Raw genomic sequence first — 22,432 nt, 5'->3', positions numbered from 1 at the left:
ATTCTCGAGAAGCAACGTTACACATGCTAGGTGTCAGACGGGCTGTAGCCTTCCACTTGGACAGAACTAAACCATTTAACAGGTCACCGAGACTATTTGTCTCTACAGCAGAGTGCTCCAAGGGCTCTACAATATCGACCCAGAGACTCTCCAAATGAATCTCTTCCTGTATTCAAACTTGCTACCACCTACATAACAAAAGACCCCCTGTGGGCATCAGATCCCACTCAATACAAGCCATGGCGACATCGATTGCATTCTTGAACAATGTCCCCTTAATAGACATTTGTAGAGCTGCAACCTGGACATCAGAGCTCACTTTCACAAAGCATTATGCTATCACCCAAGGCCTTGTCTCAGATTCTATCATTGGCCTCACAGTGCTCTCATCACACACTTATACATAACTCCGAACCCCTGCCACCCCTGGTGGGATACTGCTCTTCAAGCACCCAGAGTGGAGCACCCACAGGGATACTACTACTACTTGAAGAAGAATTGACTCACTTTGTGCAGTAACGATGGTTCTTCAAGATGTGTGTCCCTGTGGGTGCTCCACTACCCACCCTCCTCCCCTCTACTTTGGAGTTACACAGTCAAGCTCTGTGGTAGAGAAGGAACTGAGAGGATGGTTGGGGGTGCACATGCTACAGGAGGCACCAATGGCTGCACAAGACAGCTCCTGTGTGCGTCCCTCCCCTGATGGAGTACTGCTGCAAAAAATCTACGATCTCTGGCACAGGGACGCATTGTCTCAACAGTAGGCAGGGGCAGGGTGAGGTGTCCCACTCCAAGGCCTGGCAGCGGAATGGCGTTGGGAAACTGCTTGCCAGGCTGCAGTCTCTGGTTGGCAGCACAGGTGGTTTTGCCTTTTGGGGGGCGTTGCTGCCACCAAGGCCTCTGGGGAGGTTTTGTTCAATATCTTCATTAATAATCTGGATGATGGGATGGATTGCACTCTCAGCAAGTTTGTGAATGACACTAAGATGTGGGGAGAGATAGATACACTGGACGATAGGGATAGGGTCCAGAGTGACCTAGACAAATTGGAGGATTGGGCCAAAAGAAATCTGATGAGGTTCAACATGGACAAGTACAGAGTCCTGCACTAAGGACTGAAGAATCCTATGCACTGCTACAGGCTGGGGACCGACTGGCTAAGCAGCAGTTCTGCAGAAAAGGACCTGTGGATTACAGTGGACAAGAAGCTGGATTTGAGTCAATAGTGTGCCCTTGTTGCCAAGAAGGCTAACAGCATATTGGGCTGCATTAGTAGGAGCATTGCCAGCAGATTGAGGGAAGTGAATATTCCTCTCTATTTGGCACTGGTGAGGCCACATCTGCAGTATTGCGTCCAGTTTTGGGCCCCCTCACTGCAGAAAGGATGTGGACAAGTTGAAGAGAGTCCAACTGAGGGCAACAAAAATGATTAGGGGCTGAGGCACATGACTTACGATGAGAGGCTAAGGGAACTGGTCTTATTTAGTCTGCAGAAGAGAAGAGTGAGGGGGGATTTGATAATAGCCTTCAACTACGTAAAGGGGGGTTCCAAAGAGAACTGCACTCGGCTGTTCTCAGTTGTGGTAGATGACAGAACAAAGAGCAATGGTCTCAAGTTGCAGTGGGGGTGGTCTAGATTGGACATCAGGAAAAACTATTTCACTAGGAGGGTGGTGAAGCACTGGAATGGGTTACCTAGGGAGGTGGTGGAATCTTCATCCTTAGAGGTTTTTTAGGTCCGGCTTGACAAAGCCTTGGCTGGGATGATTTATTTGGTGTTGGTCCTGCTTTGAGCAGGGGGGTTGGACTACATGACCTCCCGAGGTTTTTTCCATCTCTAATCTTCTATGATTCTTTGACACCCTCAGGAATGAGACCTTGGCTGAACTTTAATGGATATGCCAGTCGCTCCCAGTGAGGCAGGGGAAAGGCCAAGATGCTGTTGCCTTGTGAAGGAGCAGCCAGGGGGAACATGTCCAGCAGCACTTTCTTACCTCCCCTTCCCATGAGATGGGAGGAAGGCTGCCAAGTCACTTACTCTGTCTCTGTACTGGTGACAGTGATTCTTCCTCTCTGTCTCTATTCAGAGAGAGAGGGGTGTGTCTGCACAGTGCCCAGAACAAGGAGTCCCTGATCTAGTGTGGGGCCTGGAAGCGGAGCTGTCATGCTGATAGCACACAGCACTTACTCCAGTCTGGCAGCAGGGAGGGCAGAGCTGCTCCAGCAGGGCTCTTTTCTTTTGCAACGTTACATTCCAGCAGGCCAGGCATTGTACATGGGACTGGGCTGAGACAGTTCCCCAGCAGGACCAGAGGGGAAGGGACCCAGAAGGCCATAGTGACTGACAAAGCAGCACTTGTTCGCTTGGCCTGTGCAAGGAAAGCAACTGGTCAGTGGCACAGATGTGGCCATTGTGCTCTACCACCACATATCCGCTCTCATGCTCCCAGAAGCTTTGCATTTGGGCTGTCTGGAGTGAATCCTTTGGATTCTCAGCCAAGAATAAAGCAGTGCTCAGAGCTTTTCACAGGGCCCTGGAAGCAGGCCCCACTCTTGCTTGGGGATTCAGCCATGTCATGGAAGCTTTCCACATCCAGAGCGAGCAGGCAGTGAGCTGACTTCATCTAACAACGAGGTTTTGTGTCCTTTCTCTGCTTGGCCCCTGAGCAATGCAGAGCTGCGGCCAGCCCTGTCTTGGAGAAGATTCCCACTGGGGAGCCACTAGCTCCGAAATGGTAAGTGAGAGGTGGAGGTGGGTTGGCTTTAACTAGGAGGAGAGCTACTCAAAGGGCCTGGGCTGCACCTGGCAGTGCTCCTCATGGCTCAGCTGGAAGTCTAAATGCAGTCAGAGCCTCCTGGGGGAGGTACTAGGAAAGGAGACTCTCCTAGGCCTTCCACTGATCCTGAGAATCAGTGTGGGGGGATAATTCCTTGTCAGCTGGAGCTGCAGGAACTCTTGCTGTGGCTGCCTGAAGCCCACAGCAGGTGTGATTCCAGTTACAGAAACAGTGAACCTGGCAGAACAGAGCCCAGCTAGTGGAATATTTGTCAAAACAGGAATCAGCTCATGTCAAACAAGACATGCTGACCATAGCCCATTTGGAAGCCTGTCTCCTGCAGGCTGCTCATGAGCAGCAGTGTCCTTCCAGCCACCAGACTGTCGCAAGGCCAAGCATAGGAGCAGTGACATTGCAGCATTTGAAAACCAAGATTGATAGAAAGTGGAGATGAGGAGCCCTCTCTGAGTCATGGCTGGGAAACCGTTCAAAGTAGGAATAGGCATTTTTGTTTGGAAGATATAACACGGAGTGGTGGCTCTGGTGATGAATGAGAGAGCTGGTGAGGGTGAGCAAAGCATGGCTTTCGAGGGGGTCCTAGGAGGAGAGTCAGCTGAGCATACTGCTTATCAGCTGGCTCCTCAGCTGGCAGTCAGAGCAAAGCAAACAGCTTAGCTCACTATGTGGAGCACCACCAAAAGGCAGCAGCCACCTATGGGGGTGATCACACACTGCACCGACAGTGCGGGCAAGGAAGCTTTGCCTAGGGAGCTGGGCAAACTGGGACTTGGTGGCTGTGATGGGTTAGACCGCCCCCCCGCCCTCTGGGATGACACCTGATGTACTGTGCCCTCCTGCTCCACTAGCCTGGATTCCCTCTCCCTATTTTGCTGAATTAGGCTCTCCATCCTCTTGCAGCACACACACAGGTAGGGCCACACCCAGCTGCAGACACAGACTGAAGTCAGCTCTGTGTGAGGGGATTCACGAAGCATTCTTGTGTACACCTCTTTTGGGGAATAAACCCAAAATAATACTGTCTTGCGCTGTATAGAAAGATCTGCATAGTGCAAGCTCCTAAAAATTCACCCTCTCCCTCAATGTGAAAAGAAATATGCACAACGTCTTGCCCCCCCCGCAATTAGAAATTGCACAAACTGGGTTTAATAATAAATAAAACAAATGTATTAACTATAAAAGGCAGATTTTAAGTGATTATAAGGGATAGCAAACAGAACAAAGCAGTTTACTGAGCAAATAAAACAAAACACGCACACTAAGCTTAAGATCTTATAGAGACTAGTTTCAAGAAGTAATTTCTCACCCTAAATGTTATTTTAGACCAGTTGAAGAGTTTTTGTAGCTAGAGTTCCAGTTATTTCTTCTTGCAGACCAGACCCTGTCTCAGTTTGGATCCAGTCTTTCCCCTCAGGTTAATTCCTTTGACCCCCTCAGGTACTTTCAGCAGTCTTTCTTCTTGGGTAGGAAATGGAGCAGAGACCAGATTGGCCCCCTCCCAAGTCTTAAAAAGGATTTACCTAAGATGGGAAGCCTTTGTCTGATCCCCATCCCCCTATTGAGGAAAAGTACCAGCAGTGTCCAAGGTGGTATTTTGTATCAGATGATCTTATCACCTGACCTTGCAGTGTCAAAGCATCTATGAAACCAGGTTTATTTGCAATGTCCATAGGAAGGAACTCTAGACAGATGGGAGATCCACATCTTCAGAGACTCATTGTCTTTTTCTAATGGCCCATTATGGCTGATTGCTTACTGTCTGGTGGGCGTTTCCCCAAGTACGCACAGTTGTAATTGTTATATAGTCAATATTCCTAACTTCAGGTACAGAAACGATACATGCATACAAATGGGATAATCACATTTGGTAAATCATAACCTTTCCAGTGATATCTTACATGAGCCATCTTGCATAAAGTATATCTTATGTCATATTTATATCATAACCATATTTCTATGAAGAATATGGGGTGTAATGTCACAGTGCCAAAGCCTCTTTAATTTTTAGTGGCCCCACAGTACCTTGTATTTTAAGATCTACTCAAAAGCCCCCCAGCCAGGGAACTCCTTGGCATTCCTTGCATTTGTGACGGGCTCCATGATGTGTGCAGGCAGCAGATACTAGTGGGGCATGAACTTGCCGCCTCCCAGCCACCAGTCGGTCTGCGCAGATCTAGTAACCAGCTCTCCAGCCATGTGCTGCTTTCCAGAGCGGCCTGAAGTGGAGACGCTCTCATTGTGCAAACAGCTGAATGCTAGACTGCTTCAAAACCTGCTCATGCTGCAATCAGGAGGGTGTCACAGGAGAGTGTCCCTCACCTCACCCCCTTGCACAGCTGATACAATGGTGCCTCACAGCCCCAGAGCCCACGTGGGAGTCCTCCGTCTAGGAGAAAAATCCTGGCTTGTCAGACAAATTGTGTGTCATTGATTTCCTTTGAAACATCACCATTAATTATGCCAAAGAGTTTGCTGTAACTCTCAATAGGCAAGAACTTGGTGCTGCTGGTGGCCTCCTGTCCAGCAGCTGAGCTTTTCCAAATGGGAACATCGGGGGCTCATTACGTTTGTGCTGCTGCCCACCTGTGCTGGGAGCTCCTTTTTTCTTTTCCAGAGCACACCCATCCCCCATTTACAGTGACACTCCCGGCCAGAGTGGAGAGGGCTTGGGGACAAGAGATGTCTTGTCACTGGCTGGCCAGTAGTTAATGGGAAAGGGAGGGCCAGTGCTAACTGCACCCCAGCAAAGCTAGTGAGCCATGGCAGAGACTTTCATTTCCCCTCAGGCTGCTCAGCAGACCTCCGGGATGGTCCCATAGCCGTCAATATTCAGCCTGCTGAGAGAGACCTAGGAACAGTATCACCAGCCCCAAATGGCTAGAAATCAGCAGTCGGGCCCCCTAATACTGGCATAAAATATAGGGAATTTTCAAAATAATCAGTGTTGGGGGGTTTATTCTCCTCTCGCTTTTGAGCGTTTGGGTCCCGCTTGGATCATTTTTCCTGGCTTTTCTTCACAACCAGAGAGGTTAGAAATAGATGTTCTAAAATGGAAGATTCTCTTGTAGTGAGCTGGGGCTTTAAGGAAAACATCAAATATCACAAGAACTGGCCCTGCTGTGGGGAGCCTCAAATCTTGGTAATGTGGCAGGACAGGGACTGCCCCAACACATTTGGTCACAAGATGTGGCCCTAAAAGCACCCCAAAGCCTGAAGGCCATGGCATTCCGGTACTAACAGTCAGCCTCAGCTGGCCTGACCAGCTCAGCAGACTCAAGCTCACTGGTGTCATAACCTGTGTTTAGAAGGCATCGTGGAAGGTGTCGTGTGTACACTGGCGACATACTGGTCATTATTATTATTGTGTGGTGCATGCACAGGTGATACGTGAAAAATTATAAATATGCCCTGGAAATATGTTCTTAAAATGTAGTTGGCAGGTAGGGCTTAAGTCACCTCACCCTGGACAAATGAATGTGGTTCCACCTGCTTGGCTGTGTCTCCAGTGTAAATTCAGCAAAGAGAGAATATACAAGTATATTTACATAAAAGGTAAATACACCTCTACGCTGTCCTCGGGAGCCAAAAAATCTTTAGCCATATTATAGGTGAAACTGCATTATATCGAACTTGCTTTGATCCACCGGAGTGCGCAGCCCCCACCCCCAGCACTGCTTTACCACCTTATATCTGAATTTATGTTATATCGGGTTGCATTATATCGAGGTAGAGTTGTATCATAATCAAATTAGCAAACTGGGGAGGCAGTTGCTTAACTATCCGGGTTGGGGAGGGGACTGCAAAAATTCACAAGGTGTGAACTCCCTGATTCCCCCAGCAGGACTGCCTGGCTTTGAAAACAAAGATAAACTTTCAGGATAACAGGCAGATAGAAAAAGGCACGTTGGCATCCTTCACCTAAGGGGACAAAGAAAGGCAGCGTTTTGGGCTCTGTGTTGGACCCTGGCTAAGGACTGGCCAGCCATCTGGAAGAACAAATGTGGTGGGAAAATTACTTTACTTTGTTAAGTTAGGGTTGAGTCTTATAAGCGTATTTTTACTTTCATTTGTTTGTAATCATTTCTATCCAATTGCTTCTGTTTGGAATCCCTGAAACATCTGCTCTTTGGTAATAAACTAAATCTTGTTTTCTTACACAACCATCTCAGTGCAGTTTATCAAATGGAAGGGTAAGATCGTCAGCCAAACTACCAGGCGGGTGCTGTGTCCCATCTCTTGAAAGGAGCAGAGAACTTGGTAAGGTTTTAAGAGTGCTGCAGGGAGAGGGGCTGAGCAGTGCAGAGGAGACAGTTTTGGGGAGTCTCAGGATTGAAGTGCTGTTTATAGATTCATAGATTCTAGGGTCAGAAGGGACCAATGTGATCATCTAGTCCGACCCCCTGCACAAAGCAGGCCACAGAACCCTACCCATCCACTTCTATAACAAACCCCTAACCTATGCCTGAGTTATTGAAGTCTTCAAATTGTGGTTTGAAGACCTCATGCTGCAGAGAATCCACCAGCAAGTGACCCACGCCCCACACTGCAGGGGAAGGCGAAGAACCTCCAGGGCCTCTGCCAATCTGCCCTGGAGGAAAATTCCCTCCTGACCCCAAATATGACGATCAGCTAAACCCTGAGCATGTGGGAAAGACTCACCAGCCAGCACTCAGAAAAGAATTCTCTGCAGTAAGTCAGATCCCATCCCATCCAACATCCCATCACCAACCACTGGGCATACCTATCTGGTGATAATCAAAGATCAATTGCCAAAATTAGGCTCTCCCATCATACCATCCCTTCCATAAACTTATCAAGCTTAATCTTAAAGCCAGATATGTCTTTTGCCCCCACTACTCCCCTTGGAAGGCTGTTCCAGAACTTCACTCCTCTAATGGTTAGAAACCTTCATCTAATTTCAAGTCTAAACTTCCTAGTGTCCAGTTTATACCCATTCATTCTTGTATCTACATTGGTACTAAGCTTAAATAATTCCTCTCCCTCCCTAATATTAATCCCTCTGATATATTTATAAAGAGCAAGCATATCCCCCCTCAGCCTTCTTTTGGCTAGACTAAACAAGCCAAGCTCTTTGAGTCTCCTTTCATATGACAGGTTTTCCATTCCTTGGATCATCCTAGTAGCCTGTCTCTGAACCTGTTCCAGTTTGAATTCATCCTTCTTAAACATGGGAGACCAGAACTGCACACAGTATTCCAGATGGGGTCTCACCAGTGCCTTATATAACGGTACTAACACTTCCTTATCTTGCTGGAAATACCTCGCCTCATGCATCCTAAAACTGCATTAGCTTTTTTAACGGCCATATCACATTGGCGGCTCATAGTCATCCTGTGATCTACCAATACCCCAAGGTCCTTCTCCTCCTCTGTTGCTTCCAACTGATGCGTCCCCAATCTATATCTAAAGTTCTTATTATTAATCCCTAAGTGCATGACCTTGCACTTTTCACTATTAAATTTCATCCTATTACTATTACTCCAGTTTACAAGGTCGTCCAGATCTTCCTGTATGATATCCCGGTCCTTCTCCGTGTTAGCAATACCCCCCCAGCTTCGTGTCATCCGCGAACTTTATTAGCATATTCCCGCTTTTTGTGCCAAGGTCAGTAATAAAAAGGTTAAATAAGATTGGTCCCAGAACCGATCCTTGAGGAACTCCACTAGTAACCTCCTTCCAGCCTGACAGTTCACCCTTCAGTATGACCCGTTGTTGTCTTCCCTTTAACCAGTTCCTTATCCACCTTTCAATTCTCATATTGATCCCCATCTTTTCCAATTTGACTAATAATTCCGCATGTGGAACTGTGTCAAATGCCTTACTGAAATTGAGGTAAATTAGGTCTACTGCATTTCCTTTGTCTAAATAGTCTGTCACCTTCTCAAAGAAGGAGATCAGGTTGGTTTGGCACGATCTACCTTTAGTAAAACCATGTTGTACTTTGTCCCAATTACCATTGACCTCAATGTCCTTAACTACTTTCTCCTTCAAATTTTTTTCCAAGACCTTACATACTACAGATGTCAAACTAACAGGCCTATAGTTACTCGGATCACTCTTTCTCCCTTTCTTAAAGATAGGAACTACGTTAGCAATTCTCCAGTCGTACGGTACAACCCCTGAGTTTACTGATTCATTAAAAATTCTCACTAACGGGCTTGCAATTTCATGCCCCAGTTCCTTTAATATTCTCGGATGAAGATTGTCCGGGCCCTCCGATTTTGTCCCATTAAGCTGTTCAAGTATGGCTTCTACCTCCATATCCTCATTCCCGTTTGTCATCCTTCCATTACCCCTAAGCTCCCCATTAGCCTTATTAAAGACTGAGGCAAAGTACTTATTTAGATATTGGGCCATGCCTAGGTGTCACCCTGCGAGGAGTAACCAGGCTGGTGGAAGCCAGGTTGAGGCTCTTGTGCTGTGAGCAGGCTGCTGGCATCAGGGCGCTGAGCCAAAGCTGCACAGCATAGAAGCACCTAAGGATACAGGGAACACAATCCCCTTCTGGTCTGGACTGATCCCCCAAAGCATCACGCACGGTAATGATGGGCCAGCTCGAAGGAGACCAGAATGCCTGGAAAAAGAAGGCTAAGGCCCTTGGGGCTCTCTTGAGTGCTTTGACTATTAAGTTAATTCAAACTGAAATGGTTTTTATTTTTAGCCTGCAGTAAAGATAGTGCACATTTCTCAGAACTCCAACGTGCACTCCACCTTGCAAGGGAACTGGGGAGCTGCCTCCTGCCCATGTCAGTCACAGCAACAGGTTTAGGGATACGAATGACTCATATTGCTCCTGTTTGCCCTACAGAGTCAGCCCAGCTATGCGGGAGGGAGCTGAAGTCTGTTCCTTCAAAACTGCTGCCTGGGCCTGTATTGCGCCGTGGAAGGCTGTGGGAGCACATAGGGGTCACGGAGGATTTCCAGCTGACCTGTCAGAATGTGTTCAGGCTGGGTCTGAGCCCTCTTGGTTTCCTATCCTTGGCTTTAGTATTAGGGCTTTTCTCCTCCTCAGTCATGGGTATAAGGCTGATGAGTGCAGACTAAAAGCGATGCCTATCAGATTGCTGGATCCATGAAGTAGAGAGCAGTGTTCAGGCTGTTTCACTGCTGCAGAGAGTGACTGTTGGCTGCCGTTTGAAGAACGAACTGTGCGGTGGCATGGCAGGTGTCCTTGCTGCAGAGCCTGGCTGAGCACTCTGCCTGTGCACACAGCCTAATTACTGCCCTCCTCCCTGGATCAGTCAGTTCTCTGCAATTTCAGGTCATCCCAAATACCACAGCTGGAGCTGCCCAGCCCTCTGCTATATGCTCAGCTCACAGCGACCTTGACCAGAAGCTCTCTGGCCCATGGAGTTACCCTGGGAGGAGATCTGATCCAGGCTTCCTGTCTCCCGGATGAGACTTTGGTATAATGCCCCTGACCAGCTCTGGCCAGCCACCCTGGGCACCACGCTGCCGCCAGTACACAACAGTGGATACGAGTGTGGCCAACTCTCTCCGTTCTAGCCTGAGTCTTGTGCTGTTTGATGTTTCAGTGAAGGCCCCAGCTCCTGAAATCACAGGAGCCCCCGAGAATCTCAGCTTTTGTCTGAGTGAAAAGTAAGTTTCCAGCCCTCGTGGTTGTAGAGAAAACTTTAATCCCTCCAACATCCATGGCAAATAGAAACCCCACCGCTGTTGTTTTAAAATATCATGGTTTTGGGGTCTAATGATTTTCAAATGCTTCAGGCTGGCAACACTGCAGTGACAATGACAGTGCTGAGCACTCAGCAGCCATGGCTCTCCAAGTGCATCCCAAAAGGCAGCTGAATGTACTGGCCCCATTACAGATGGCCCAGGAAGGGGAAGTGATACACACAAGGTCACCCAGCACATCAGTGGCCAGATCCCCTATCCCCCTGGCCTGGGCCCTGGAGCCAGATTTTCACAAGAGCCCAGGGCCAGGTTTCCAGGAGTGCTTGGCAGCTCCAACTGGAGCCAGACCTTTGAAAGAGTTCATCTCCCAGCCAGGCACCCACCTGCGGGAGACGTCCTGCATGATGCTCCGCATGCAAGGCTAGCCAGAGGGCCGAGCGTGGTGCAGAGTCTGGCCTCTGATTTGGGGGCCTTCCTAAGAGTCGGCCGTTCTCTCCTCCCCCAGCCTCCACACTCTTCCCCTCTATTGGTTCAACCTTCCTTTCTCTCCCACAGGTCATCATTATTTCATTTTTTTTGTCTGCCCCAGACCTTCTAGGACGGTGTTCCCGTCTCTTAAAGGGACATGCACACCTTCCCAGGCAGAAGTCATCCAGTTTTCCTCCCCTCACAATGACTGGAAAAGGGGGCAGGTGGAAGAGGGAGGAACAGGACTGTGTCAGCAAAGGAGACAGAAGGGAAGAAGTGCAAGAGCGAGTGCAGCAGCCTGGCTGTAGGGGTGGGCACAGGGCTCCACAGAAATGCTGTTAAAGCGATGAGCACCGTGTGAGCAAGGGCGGGTCTTGGGACCTAGCTGTACAACACCCGAGTGATGCCTTTGCCATTAGCAAGGTCCTGTTCCTGTGTCCCTGATCCTGGGCCTTTGAATCGCCACCTGCAGCCGTGCATACAAGGTAGTGTGCTATAATCTCTCCAGCAGGAGTCCGGAAGGCCCTGTGTCCAGGGCTCTCCTAGCTCATGCTGTCACCCGGACAGCGTTCCCGCCCCTTTCGTTTGGGAATGCCATCAGAAAAAGAAAGGCATTTGTCTGGCAATTTGTTCCTGGTCAGTCTGTTCCACAGGTTGCTGTATTGTGTGACAGGGAGCAGAGGGGGGTGATGTGTCTCTCCTCATCCCCTCTCTCACAGTTGCAGGTTTGTTATGAGCCCTGGGGGCTGAGAGCTATCACACAAGACTATAAGAGAACACAACCCCTCAAGGCCACAGCCTGCTGGCCCTGGCCAAGCGACTCTGTTTTTACTTGCCCTTGTGGGTAGGGGCAAAGGGCACATGACATTTTGTGCTGAGAGAGGGAAGGGCTTGATCTGGTAGTTCCCTGGCCTAGGTTTAGGATGCAAACCCCCACACCATGCCTGATATCGGGTGCATTAATCTGCAAGTCCAGTAACTGTGAGCTCTAGTCCCAGCTCTTTCACTGACTGGTGTTAACATTTCTGTGCTTAAAGCCATCTTTGTGAGCTTGGTGTCATGCCATAGAGGTCAGGCTCATTCGCCCATCTCCTTGAAAGGAGAGCTACAAAGAGTTAGCTCTACCAGTGCTGAGACCAGAGCCCAGGTCCTGCAGAGAGCAGAGCTGCACTTACTCCATTCCACTTTGCCACACAGGCGTTCAGAAGACAGTGTCACCCACTAGCACAGTGTATTTCCACATTGCCCTCTAGCAGCTAAACCACATGTACCTGTGTTTCGGAGGGGTAGCCATGTTAGTCTGTATCAGCAAAAAGAACAGGAGTACTTGTTGCACCTTAGAGACTAACACATTTATTTGAGCATAAGCTTTTGTGGGCTAAAACCCACTTCAGTGGATGCGTGCAGTTCGTATTCCTGGAGGTCCTGTGAATGAGATCAAATGTGAGGCCCACCAGCAGAGCTTGCATCGCTGCAGGCTGGAGGATGTAGGATCAGTGAGGCGGGGTCCACTCACTGGAGAGGAAAGATTAAATAAAAATTGAGCTATCTGATTCACTGGACACTACCCAGAGGGCTTTCCTGGAGAGTGAATCAGGCCTTGAATAGACTGTCTCTGGATGCACATGCCTGGGGGCTGAGCAGAGGGGGCATGGCCCCTTAATAGCCTCACATATCCTGAGATCTGAGTGCTTGGCTTTGGAACCTGAACCTTGTGTGAATGCAGACTTCAGACTGAACAGGTCTAGTGGCATATAGCTCTGGTGTTAGCGATGTCTGGGCAGGAACAGCTAAACACCATGCACCATAGCATGGGGCTAAGTCCTCTACATGCGTTGTTATGCCTGGTGATCTAGGTTATGGTACTAGCTCTCAGTAGTGCCTTGATGTGACATGGTGGCTGGCACAACCGGGACAAGGGCGGTCAGACTTTCGAGCAGGAGTCGGGCCGAGTCAGGTACCGGCAGGTCAGAGTCTCAGACGGGCCAGAGGGCGAATGGAGAGCCGGGCAGGATCAGGTCACCAGGAGCTCGGGGTCAGATGCCAGCTTGCAGGCAGCAGTTGCAGAACAAAGCCAAGGACAAACCAGAGCTGGAAGCCAGAGTCTCGGGTCCTTTGCGAGCAGGGGCTGGAGCTGTTACTTCCTGGTTTAAGCCCTTCTATCAGTCAATCAATGGCCTATAAGGGGCTGCCACTCAGGGCCTGCTGGGCCAGGTAGGGCCAACTGTGGAGGTGGGCAGGCTGGGTGATGCCCAAAACATGCCTTCCTGAGGGGGCACTTCCAGAGCAGGGGAGTCCTGTCCCTCTTGCTCTCTCCCATTGCTCTTCAGCTGTCTGCTGCCACTGCTGCTCCTGTCCCCTCCCCCTGCTTGGAGCTGTCCCTGGCCAACCTGCTCCTGAGAGCCTCCTGTGTGCTGTGCAGAGGGTGGGGGGCTGATGGTGGGGAGTCCCCATCCCCCTGCCTGTGTACCCGGTCTCCGATGAGCTGGGGTGGGGAGACAGGAATCTGGGCGTGTGCTGCTGCGCTCCTCTGGGTTAATAGTGGGAGCTGCTACCAGCTGCTGCCGGACCGAGCAAGCCTTCAGACTACCGAGTGCTGTGCTTAAAGCAGGGGTGGGCAGACTTTTTGGCCTGAGGGTCACATTCTGGGCCGGCTCCAGGCACCAGCTCAGCAAGCAGGTGCTTGGGGTGGCCAAGGGGAAGGGGCGGCACGTCAGGCCATTTGGTGGCAGTTCGGCGGTAGGTCCCTTGTTCCCTTTTGGAGCGAAGGAGCTGTGGCCGAATTGCCACCGAAGAAGAAAGCTGCGTGGTGGAGCTGCCGCCGATCGCGATCGCGGCTTTTTTTTTCTTCCGCCACTTGGGGTGGCAAAACCCCTGGAGCCGGCCCTGGCCACATCAGGGAATAGAAATTGTATGGAGGGCCATGAATGCTTACAAAATTGGGGTTGGGGTGCGGGAGAAGGAGTGGACTCTGGGTGCTGCTCTGGATGAGGAGTTTGGGGTGTAGGAGGGTGCTCTGGGTTGGGACTGAGGGGTTCGGAGGGAAGGAGGCGGATCAGGGCTGGGGCAAGGGTGCGGGGGGTGAGGGCTCTGGCTGGCATTGCAGGCTCTGGAGTGGGGCTGGGGATGAGAGGTTTGGGGTGCAGGAGGGTGCTCCGGACTGGGATTGAGGGGTTTGGAGAGTGGGAGGGGGATCAGGGCGGGGGCAAGGGGTTGGGGCGTAGGAAGAGGCTCAGGGGTGTGGCCCTCGACCCAGCGCCCCGGCTAGAGTGGGGCTGAGCAGCTTAGTGCAGCTTAGGGGTCATCTTAAAACGGCTTGTGGGCTGGATCTGGCCCGCAGGCTGTAGTTTGCCCTTCCCTGACTTAAAGTGACAGTGCCCTCTCTCTCTCTCTCTCTCTCTCTCACTCTCACATTCCCCCAACACACACGCTTGTATTGTTGTTGTTGTTCTTGGTACTTCCTACTGAAATGTGCAAGACACATATAGTCTCTGTAATTTTATTCTTTCAAAGACCATTAAGGATTACATTGATGTTATTTTAGTTTTTTGACTGAGAAATAGTTTTATTTCTCTCTTATGCTTAAATTTAATTCTTTGAGTAGTCAGTTCTAAAATGCCTAACCTGTACTGGCTGGAGTAATTATCGTTATTACTTTTATTATCATATTGTGCTTTGTCATTTATTATTTAAAGTGGTACAATCAAATAATAGTATCCTCCTAGATTGTAAATTTAGCTTGTACTGACCTTAGCAGTGTCAGTTTAAAAATCATAAGCTAAACACACAACTTTAGACACTGGGCAGATGAAGGTCGCTTATTTTCAAATTGTATTTTTGGTTATATCTGTGAAATAACTTATAAGTTGTATGAAAATAAATGCAATTCCAAGTGTGATACTAATAGCAATGGTGGAGTCAAATTTGAGTTTCACGCACATGATTGTGATCGGTAAACATAAATGCAAAAATAATTAGAAAAATAAATTCCCTTTCTTAATAAAAGAGTAAAAACCCTTACTCACGTATGTTAAAATTAAGTAAATACATTTTTAGTGGGATGAAAAAAACCTGACTGAAATAGAGTAGATAATGGCAGTAACAGGTGTCTCTGTTAGGGAAAGTAAGCCAATTTTAAGAAGATTTTATTTATTTTTATTTTTCTCTACTAAAGATAGCGTACAAAGTATCAAACTTGTGTTTCTGATATCTGTGTTAAAGCCGCAGAATTGATCTGTCTAGGTTTGGGATTGGGAATATTTTGCTGTATTCTCTCCTGATTGTTCTAAATTTACATAAAAAAATTAAAATGTGGCTTTAAATGGTGTTTGTATATATTTTTTCTTTCTTTAGATAACAATTAAATACAATGCTCCTGTCAGCTAATTCCTACATTGTTATCTGCAAAAAAACCTATAGTTTTCAGGAACCTAAGTAGTCCCTGGAATCATGGTTAAAGTTGCCTCCCACCCCTCAAAATCTGAAATGGTGCCCCGGTGAGCCAGGAGCAGTTACAGGGCTGCAGGAAGGCAGTGGGCTCTGGCAAGATGCAACCCCTGTGTGACAGTACGAAGCCCACCTTGAGCCACAGGCTGAGTGCCAGGCACCACCAGTTGCAGCAGCAGCGCAGAAGTAAGGGTGGCAATAGCAGAAGTAGGCTTGGCAATACACCATGTACCATGCCATCCTTACCTCTGCGCTGCTGCTGCCAATGGCGTTGCCTTCAGAGCTGGGTGCCCAGCCAGCAGCTGCCACTATCAGTCCACCCTGCCAGTGCTTAACTGGTGCCAGGACTGAGCTCTGGAAGCTCTTCCAATACAGATTGAGGACTAAGGGAAGGCAACAGGGCCTGAAAGTGTTGAGGTTGGGGGTAGGAGAGGGGAGGGGAAAGCCTAGGGAACCTATGGGGGCCAAGGGTGATGGGGACACCAAAATACAAGTTCGCCCAGGGCACCATTTTCTCTAAGGCCGGCCCTGCTGCCAAGCCCAGCCTCCCAGGCTCCTCCCATGAGTCCTGCCTAAGCCTTCAGTAGTGTGAGCAGCACAGCATCCCTGTGGGTTCAGGTTCCTGCGCTGGCTCCATGGCTAGCCCACCTTTTCCTGGGCTGCTTGGCAGACTTTTCCTCAGTTCTTGCTTGTGCCACTGTTGACAGCAGAGCTGGAGCCCCAGGAGAATACAGTGAGATCTGTCCACACAGCAAAGAAAACCTGCAGGTGGCCTGTGCCAGCCAACTTGGGCTCGCAGGGCTCAGGCTGTGGGGCAGTTTCATTGCTGTGTGGACTTGTGGGCTCTAAGACCCTGTAGGGTGGGAGGGTCCAAGAGCTCAGGCTCCATCCCAAGCCCAGAAGTCTACACAGCAATTAAACAGCCCCACAGCCCTAGTCCGGTGGCAAAGGCCAACCATGGGTTTTTCTTTGCTGTGTAGATAGACCCTAGTGACCTAGGCAGGGACTTTCCCTCTCACAGCCTGGCTTGCTTTGCACCTTGCTGTTCAGAGATGGCCATTATAGTTTTAAACTGAAAGCTATTTTTTCCTCCCCAGAGAGCCTCCTCCTCCCAGACTCCTCCCAAAGTCATGTGCACTGCACAGCATGTTGCATCAGCATGAAGAGTTGATACAAGACGCACAGCAGACCCTCACATTCTGTGCCTTTCCAGGAAACGTTTCCAGGAGATGAGGGGTGCTGCACAATCTTGTTGGAATCCAGGGCACTCTTTACAGGCTGCGGATGGGCAGAGAATAGGGGAGTAGAACTGGCAATTATTAGCTGTGTTTGTCTGTCTCACTCCTGCCCCGAGACCTCCAGACTGTAGGCCCACTTTCTGTATCCATCTCTGTTAAGACTTTGCCTTATCTGAAATCCAACTTAACAGGATCCTTGTCTTCTTCCCAGCAGAAACCCAGGAAGGTCACATCTCAGCCAGGAGAAGATTCACTGAATTGCCCTCTGCCTCCCGGCTGGCAGAGCTACATGTCTCCTCAGGGACACAGGTACTATGTGAACACCTTCACCAATGGTAAGCCCCATTCAAGCTTATAGTACTTTGGTTCTGCTGTAATGAAGGGTCTCACAGGGCTGTTTCTGAGCATTTTGAATTCACCTCTGGGCTGCCAGTGGTGGTCCACACTAGTTTTCAGGGAAACAATGCAAAGAACAAAAGGATGTGAATGGTACAAATAAATTTAATTGACAAATTCCAGCGACATCAAGAGGAACTCCAAGGAAGCACGGTTAAGCACTCACTCCGAAGTGCCAAAGTGAGGGATGTCTGTGCCACCTTAACTCTGACCCCGCAGTGTGTGCTGTAAGAGGCCGTCTTTAGTTCCATGGTACTTCCCTGGTGTACAGAATTCAGACTGGTGCATGACTGATTTCAGAAATGGCCATTATAGTTTTAAACTGAAAGCTATTTTTTCCATCAGCTAACAAAAATGTCTGCATGATTCCAAGTTCAAAGTGTTCCATTGCATAAGGTAGTGATAATGGCAATCTATGTGTCTTGGCTTTTACAGAGCCCATGTGATGTGGTAATTGGTGCTTTATAGGCAGAGGGATAATATGGATGTAGAACCACTGATCGTGTGTAGTCACTTAGAGTTTGAATGTTGCAAGTTTGTTCTGACCTATAAATGAAAAACGTCTGTGGGTTAAAACTTCCGAAAGTGGTTACGTGATTTAGGAGCCAAAGTCCTCTTTTCCAAAGGCCCTTAGGCATTTAGGAGCCAGTCTTACTGGATGTCAGTGGAACTTCAGCTCCTGTGTCACTTGAGCACTTTTGAAAATTTTACCCTAATTCTTAAACTTGCAAAAAGACCCCATTCCTAACCTGAATTGAGTGTGTGTCAATGCAAGAGGTCCGTGGACAGCCTGAATCAGTGGCTCCAAGGGCTGTGAAATAGCTTGGGATAAGCACAGAATAAACTGACAAGAACCCATTCATCTTTCTTGATCTGAGCCAAATCTGTCTAGATTTGAGCCACTGGCATCAGAAAGAGAATGTATTTTTCAAACATGGTGCTTAGGCCACTCAATCTGCCACCTCCTCCCAAGAGGGCCTGTGCTCTGGATTGCTGTTTTGGGGACTGCCTTTTTCATTTCCTTTTAAAATTAGCTTTTCTCTTCACTCTAAGATGTTTGTGCCAAACATCCCCCCCGCCCCACATCTGTCCAGGCTCTCTGCATGTGTAACCGACACACCGCCTGGGTGTGGTGTTCTGTCCCCTCTAGTGGCACCGAGACCACTCAGAGAGAGAGATTAATGAGTCTGCTCTACAGCCTTAGCTAACAGCCATGGCTGTTAGCTCATGCAGTAGAGGCTCATGCATTTAGCTCCCGAGGTCCCAGGCTCGATCCCACCCGCCAACGACTGCGGTCTGTCGGCGTTACACATAGCCAGAGATGCTGGTAGAGAATGAGCGGACTTTGCTCCTGCCCCATGCAGTGGTCTGGCCCTCCAAGCTGCAGGGGCAGACGATAAAAATCAGAGCTGTCCCCAGAGCTGTATCTTTACAAGGCACCATCCCAGCATTCCTGACAAGCTCCACACAGAGCTAGGGCAGAGCCAGTGGCCTACTTTTCCAGATGGTGAAATGGGGTGGAAAAGTAGCTTCCCAAGGCTGTACAGCAAGGAAGTGTCTGATGGGGTAGTGGAACCCAGGGCACACCTCACAGGGCCAGCTCACCCTGCATATCCAGCTGCCTGTAACCTCTCCATTCTTCTGTGTGCACCGTCAGGCTGACACAAACTCATGGCCAACCCTCACACAGCACTTTCTCCACTGGAGATCTCAAAGTACTGACAAAGGGGAGGCAGAAGTAGCCCTATTTTCCAGGCAGCATAACTAAGCATCTCTAAAGCCACTGTTTCTGAGGTCCTGTCAGCTGGTGTCTGAGGCAGGGATCTATTGTCACATCAGAGATATGGCTCCTGGTACCTGCTCTGCCACAAGTCCTCCTACTGTCATTCATCGTTCCTCATAAGTTGCCCCATCAGTTCAGGAGGAGGCGTGACATTTACAGTCCATGCACGGCCCGTGACTGGAGGATTCCCCAAGCAGCAGTGGTGAAGTGCAGAGCATTGCTAAGGCCAGTTGTAAGCACAGAATCATAGAATATCCGGTTGGAAGGGACCTCAGGAGATCATCTAGTTCAACCCCCTGCTCAAAGCAGGACCAATCCCCTGTCAGGTTTTTGCCCCACATCCCTAAATGGCCCCCTCAAGAATTGAACTCACAACCCTGGGTTTAGCAGGCCAATGCTCAAACTTCCCTCGCATGGGTGCGAATAGAACGTGGCTTTATTGAGCCCGGGGCTGATAGGTGCTGAAACGAGAGGTGCTGGGGGTGTGGCAGCACCTCCTGGCTAGAGGTGGTTTCCATCATATAGAGGGTTTACAGTTTGGTTCAATGGGTCTCGGCCCCCTCCCCCCGCCAAACTATAAAAATTGTTCCAGCACCTATGCCTGGGCTCTGAGGTGCTGAGGGTGGGATGAAGAGGGTGGGGAGAGTGGGGATCCTGTTTCCAGGCTGTGTGACTCCCAAAACAGCTGAGTGCTGATAGCTGTAGGGTATTCTGGGCAGGAGCGCTGGCATCCTTTTTAGTGCCCTAGGCGGCGGAACGTCTCACCCCCAAAATGGTGCCCCCAACGGAGGTGGCGGAAGGTCCCGCTCCTGAAACACCACCATTGACCTCAGCGGCTGAACATCCAGCCGCCACAGTCGCCGCCCCCCAAATGTCAGCGCCCTAGGCGACCACCTAGGTCGCCTAATGGGATGCGCCAGCCCTGATTCTAGGGGTTCTTTAACTGCACTCCATGTCTGCTGCTGCCAGCGCTAGTGATAAGCCATGGAATGGGGTGGCCAAACCATGGCTCATGAGCTGCATGTGGCTCTTTTACAGTTAAAGTGAGGCTCGTGGAGGACCCCCTCTCCATTCTCCACCTAGCAAACTGTGGGGGAGCTCGGGGCTTCTGCCCTGCAGTGGGGCAGTAGGGCTAGGGGTCACAGGTAGCATGTGACTCCTGATCCCCTGCCCTCCCCCCTGCGGGACCCTCGTCCCCCTGCCCTCCCCTGATGTGGTTCCCTCATCCTCCTGCCCTTCCCTGCCATGATGCCCTCATCTCCCTGCCCACCCCACCCTGCAGGGCCCTCGTCCTCCTTCCCTCCCCTGCTTCAGGACCCTAATCATCTTGCCCTCCAGTGCTGTTGGGCCCTTGTCCTTCTTCCTTCCCCTTCCCTGGGGCCCACATCTTTCTGCCCTCTTCTGCCATGGTGCAGTCGTCCTCTTGCCCTCTCCCACCATAGGGCCCTCGTCCTCCTGCCTTCTGTCCTGCCACAGGGCCCTCATCCCCCCAAGCTCCCCTGCCATGGAGACCTTGTCCTTCTGCCCTCCCCCGCCATGAGGCCCTCATGATCCTGCCCTCTCCAGCCACAGGGCCCTCGTCCTTCTGCCCTCCCCTGCCATGGGACCTTTGTCTCCTGCCCTCCCCTGCCGTGGGGCCTTTGTCTCCTGCCCTCCCCTGCCATGGGGCCCTCGTCCCTCTGACCTCCACCCCCATAGGGCCCTCATACTCCTGCACTCCCCCATTGCGGGGCCCTCATCTCCCCTGCCCTCCCCTCTGCAAGGGCCTTGTCCCCCTTCCTTTCCCCACCACAGGACCCTAATCCTCTTGCCCTCTACTGCTATGGGGCCCTCGTCCTCTTGCCCTCCCCCTGCCTGGGGCCCATGTCCTTCTGTCCTCCCCTGCCTTGGGGCCCTCTTCCCCCTATCCTCCCCCCAACCCCCCACAAGGCCCTAATCCTCCTGCCCTCCCCTGTCATGGGGCAGTTGTCCTCCTGCCCTCTCCCACTGTGGGGCCCTTGTTCTCTTGCCCTCCCCTGCCTTTGGGCCCTAGTCCCACTAACGCCTCCTCCTCTTACGCAGGGCCCTTGTCATGCCCTCCCCTGCCGTGGCACCCTCATCTCCCCGCCCTCCCCTGCTATGGGGCCCTAATCCTCCTGCCCTTTCATTCCTTTGGGCCCTAGTCCTGCTACTCTCCCCACCGCAGGGCCCTCGTCATGCCCTCCCTTGCTGTGGCACCCTTGTCTCCTTGCCCTCCCCTGTCGTGGGGCCCTTGTCCTCCTGCCCTTCCCAGCTGCAGGGCCCTCATCCTCCTGCTGTCCCCTGCTGCGGGGCCCTCATTCTCCTGCCCACCGCTGCCACAGTACCCTTGTCTTTCTGCCCTCCCCTGCCTTTGGGCCCTAGTCCTCCTGTCCTCCCGCGCCCCAAGGCACTCGTCCTCCCGCCTTCCCCCTCAGGGCCCTCATCCCTCTGTCCCTCCTCCCTGCAGGCTCTCGTCTTCCTGCCCTCTTCCCTGCCACAAGGCCCTCATCCCTCCGTGGTCCCCTGTCTTGGGACCCTCGTCTTTCTGCACTCCTCCACCATGGGGCCCTCATATTCCTGCCCTCCCCAGCCACAAGGACCTCATCTTTCTGCCCTCCCCCACCATGCGGCCTTTGTCCTCCTGCTCTCCCCAGCCACAGAGCTCTCATCCCCCCATGCTCCCCTGCCTTGGGACCCTTGCAAAAGCACCGACTTCCTCTCTGACTCGTGGGTGCTCGACCCCCCCCGCCCCTGACTGCCCCTTCACCACCCTCACTCCACCCCAATTCCACTCCCTTCCCCCATGTTCCTGACCCTGCCCTGCGTCTTTACCGCATCCTCCCCTAAGCACGCCGCATACTCACTCCTCCCCCTCCCGGAAAGTCCTAAGTGCTGCCAAACAGCTGTTAGACGGTGGGCAGGAAGCATTGGGAGGGGGAGGAGTGGGATCTGGTGTGCTCAGGGGAGTAGGAGGTGAGGAGGGGGTGGGGCGGGGGGAGCTTGGCTGCCGGTGGGTGCGGAGCACCCACCTATTTTTCCCCATGGGTGCTGCGGTGGCACCCTCGTCTCCCTGCCCTCGTCCTCCTGCCTTCCCTTGCCGTGGGACCCTTGTCCTTCTGCCTTCCCCTACTGTGGGACCCTCGTCCTCCTGCTCTCCTCTGACGTGGGACCCTTGTCCTGCCCTCCACCACTGCAGGGACCTCGTTCACCTGCCCTTCCCTGCTGCAGGCCCTTGTCTTCCTGCCCTCTCCCCCGCCGCAGGACCGTTGTCCCCCTGACCTCCCTCCTTATCCTCCTGCCCTCCCCTGCTGCGAGGCCCTTGTTCTGCTGCCCTCCCTTGTCGTGGAGCCGTTGTGCCCTGGCCCTCTCCTGCCGCAGGGCTCTCGTTCCACTGCCCTCCCTTGCTGTGGAGCCCTCGTCCCCCTTTCCCCCCCTGCTGTGGAGCCCTTGTCTCCCTCCCCTTGCTGTTGCAAGGCCCTCGTCCCCCTGCCCTCTGTGCCATGGTCCTCCCTCCTGAGACCCAGGGTGGGTGAGGACCTGGCTGTCAGAAAGAGCAGCTCCCTATTCACACACTGCTGGGATAGGGGCCAGTAGCTGGGCACATCAACAGTCAGACTCTGCCACTCTGGCATCAGAGCAGAGGCTGTGGT

At 51.3% G+C, this 22,432-nt stretch overlaps 1 protein-coding gene across 6 annotated transcripts in view; it reads left to right on the top strand.

Moving 5' to 3' along the window:
- The window catches only part of GAS7 (growth arrest specific 7), a 255,175-nt gene that overhangs the window by 97,871 nt on the left and 134,872 nt on the right, over window positions 1-22,432 (top strand). For 3 of the 6 annotated variants that reach the window (XM_050919753.1, XM_050919752.1, XM_050919755.1), the window contains exon 2: window positions 16,818-16,938. In XM_050919753.1, the coding sequence (XP_050775710.1) occupies window positions 16,818-16,938 (121 nt within the window). Of the gene's footprint in view, window positions 1-16,814; window positions 16,939-22,432 lie in introns of all 6 variants that reach the window. The other 3 variants (XM_050919751.1, XM_050919756.1, XM_050919754.1) reach the window with 1 other exon arrangement.

Source organism: Gopherus flavomarginatus, chromosome 12 (genome assembly GCF_025201925.1).
Source record: "Gopherus flavomarginatus isolate rGopFla2 chromosome 12, rGopFla2.mat.asm, whole genome shotgun sequence".
NCBI classification, from domain to species: domain Eukaryota; kingdom Metazoa; phylum Chordata; order Testudines; family Testudinidae; genus Gopherus; species Gopherus flavomarginatus.
This window is presented reverse-complemented; position numbering and strand designations above follow the sequence as displayed.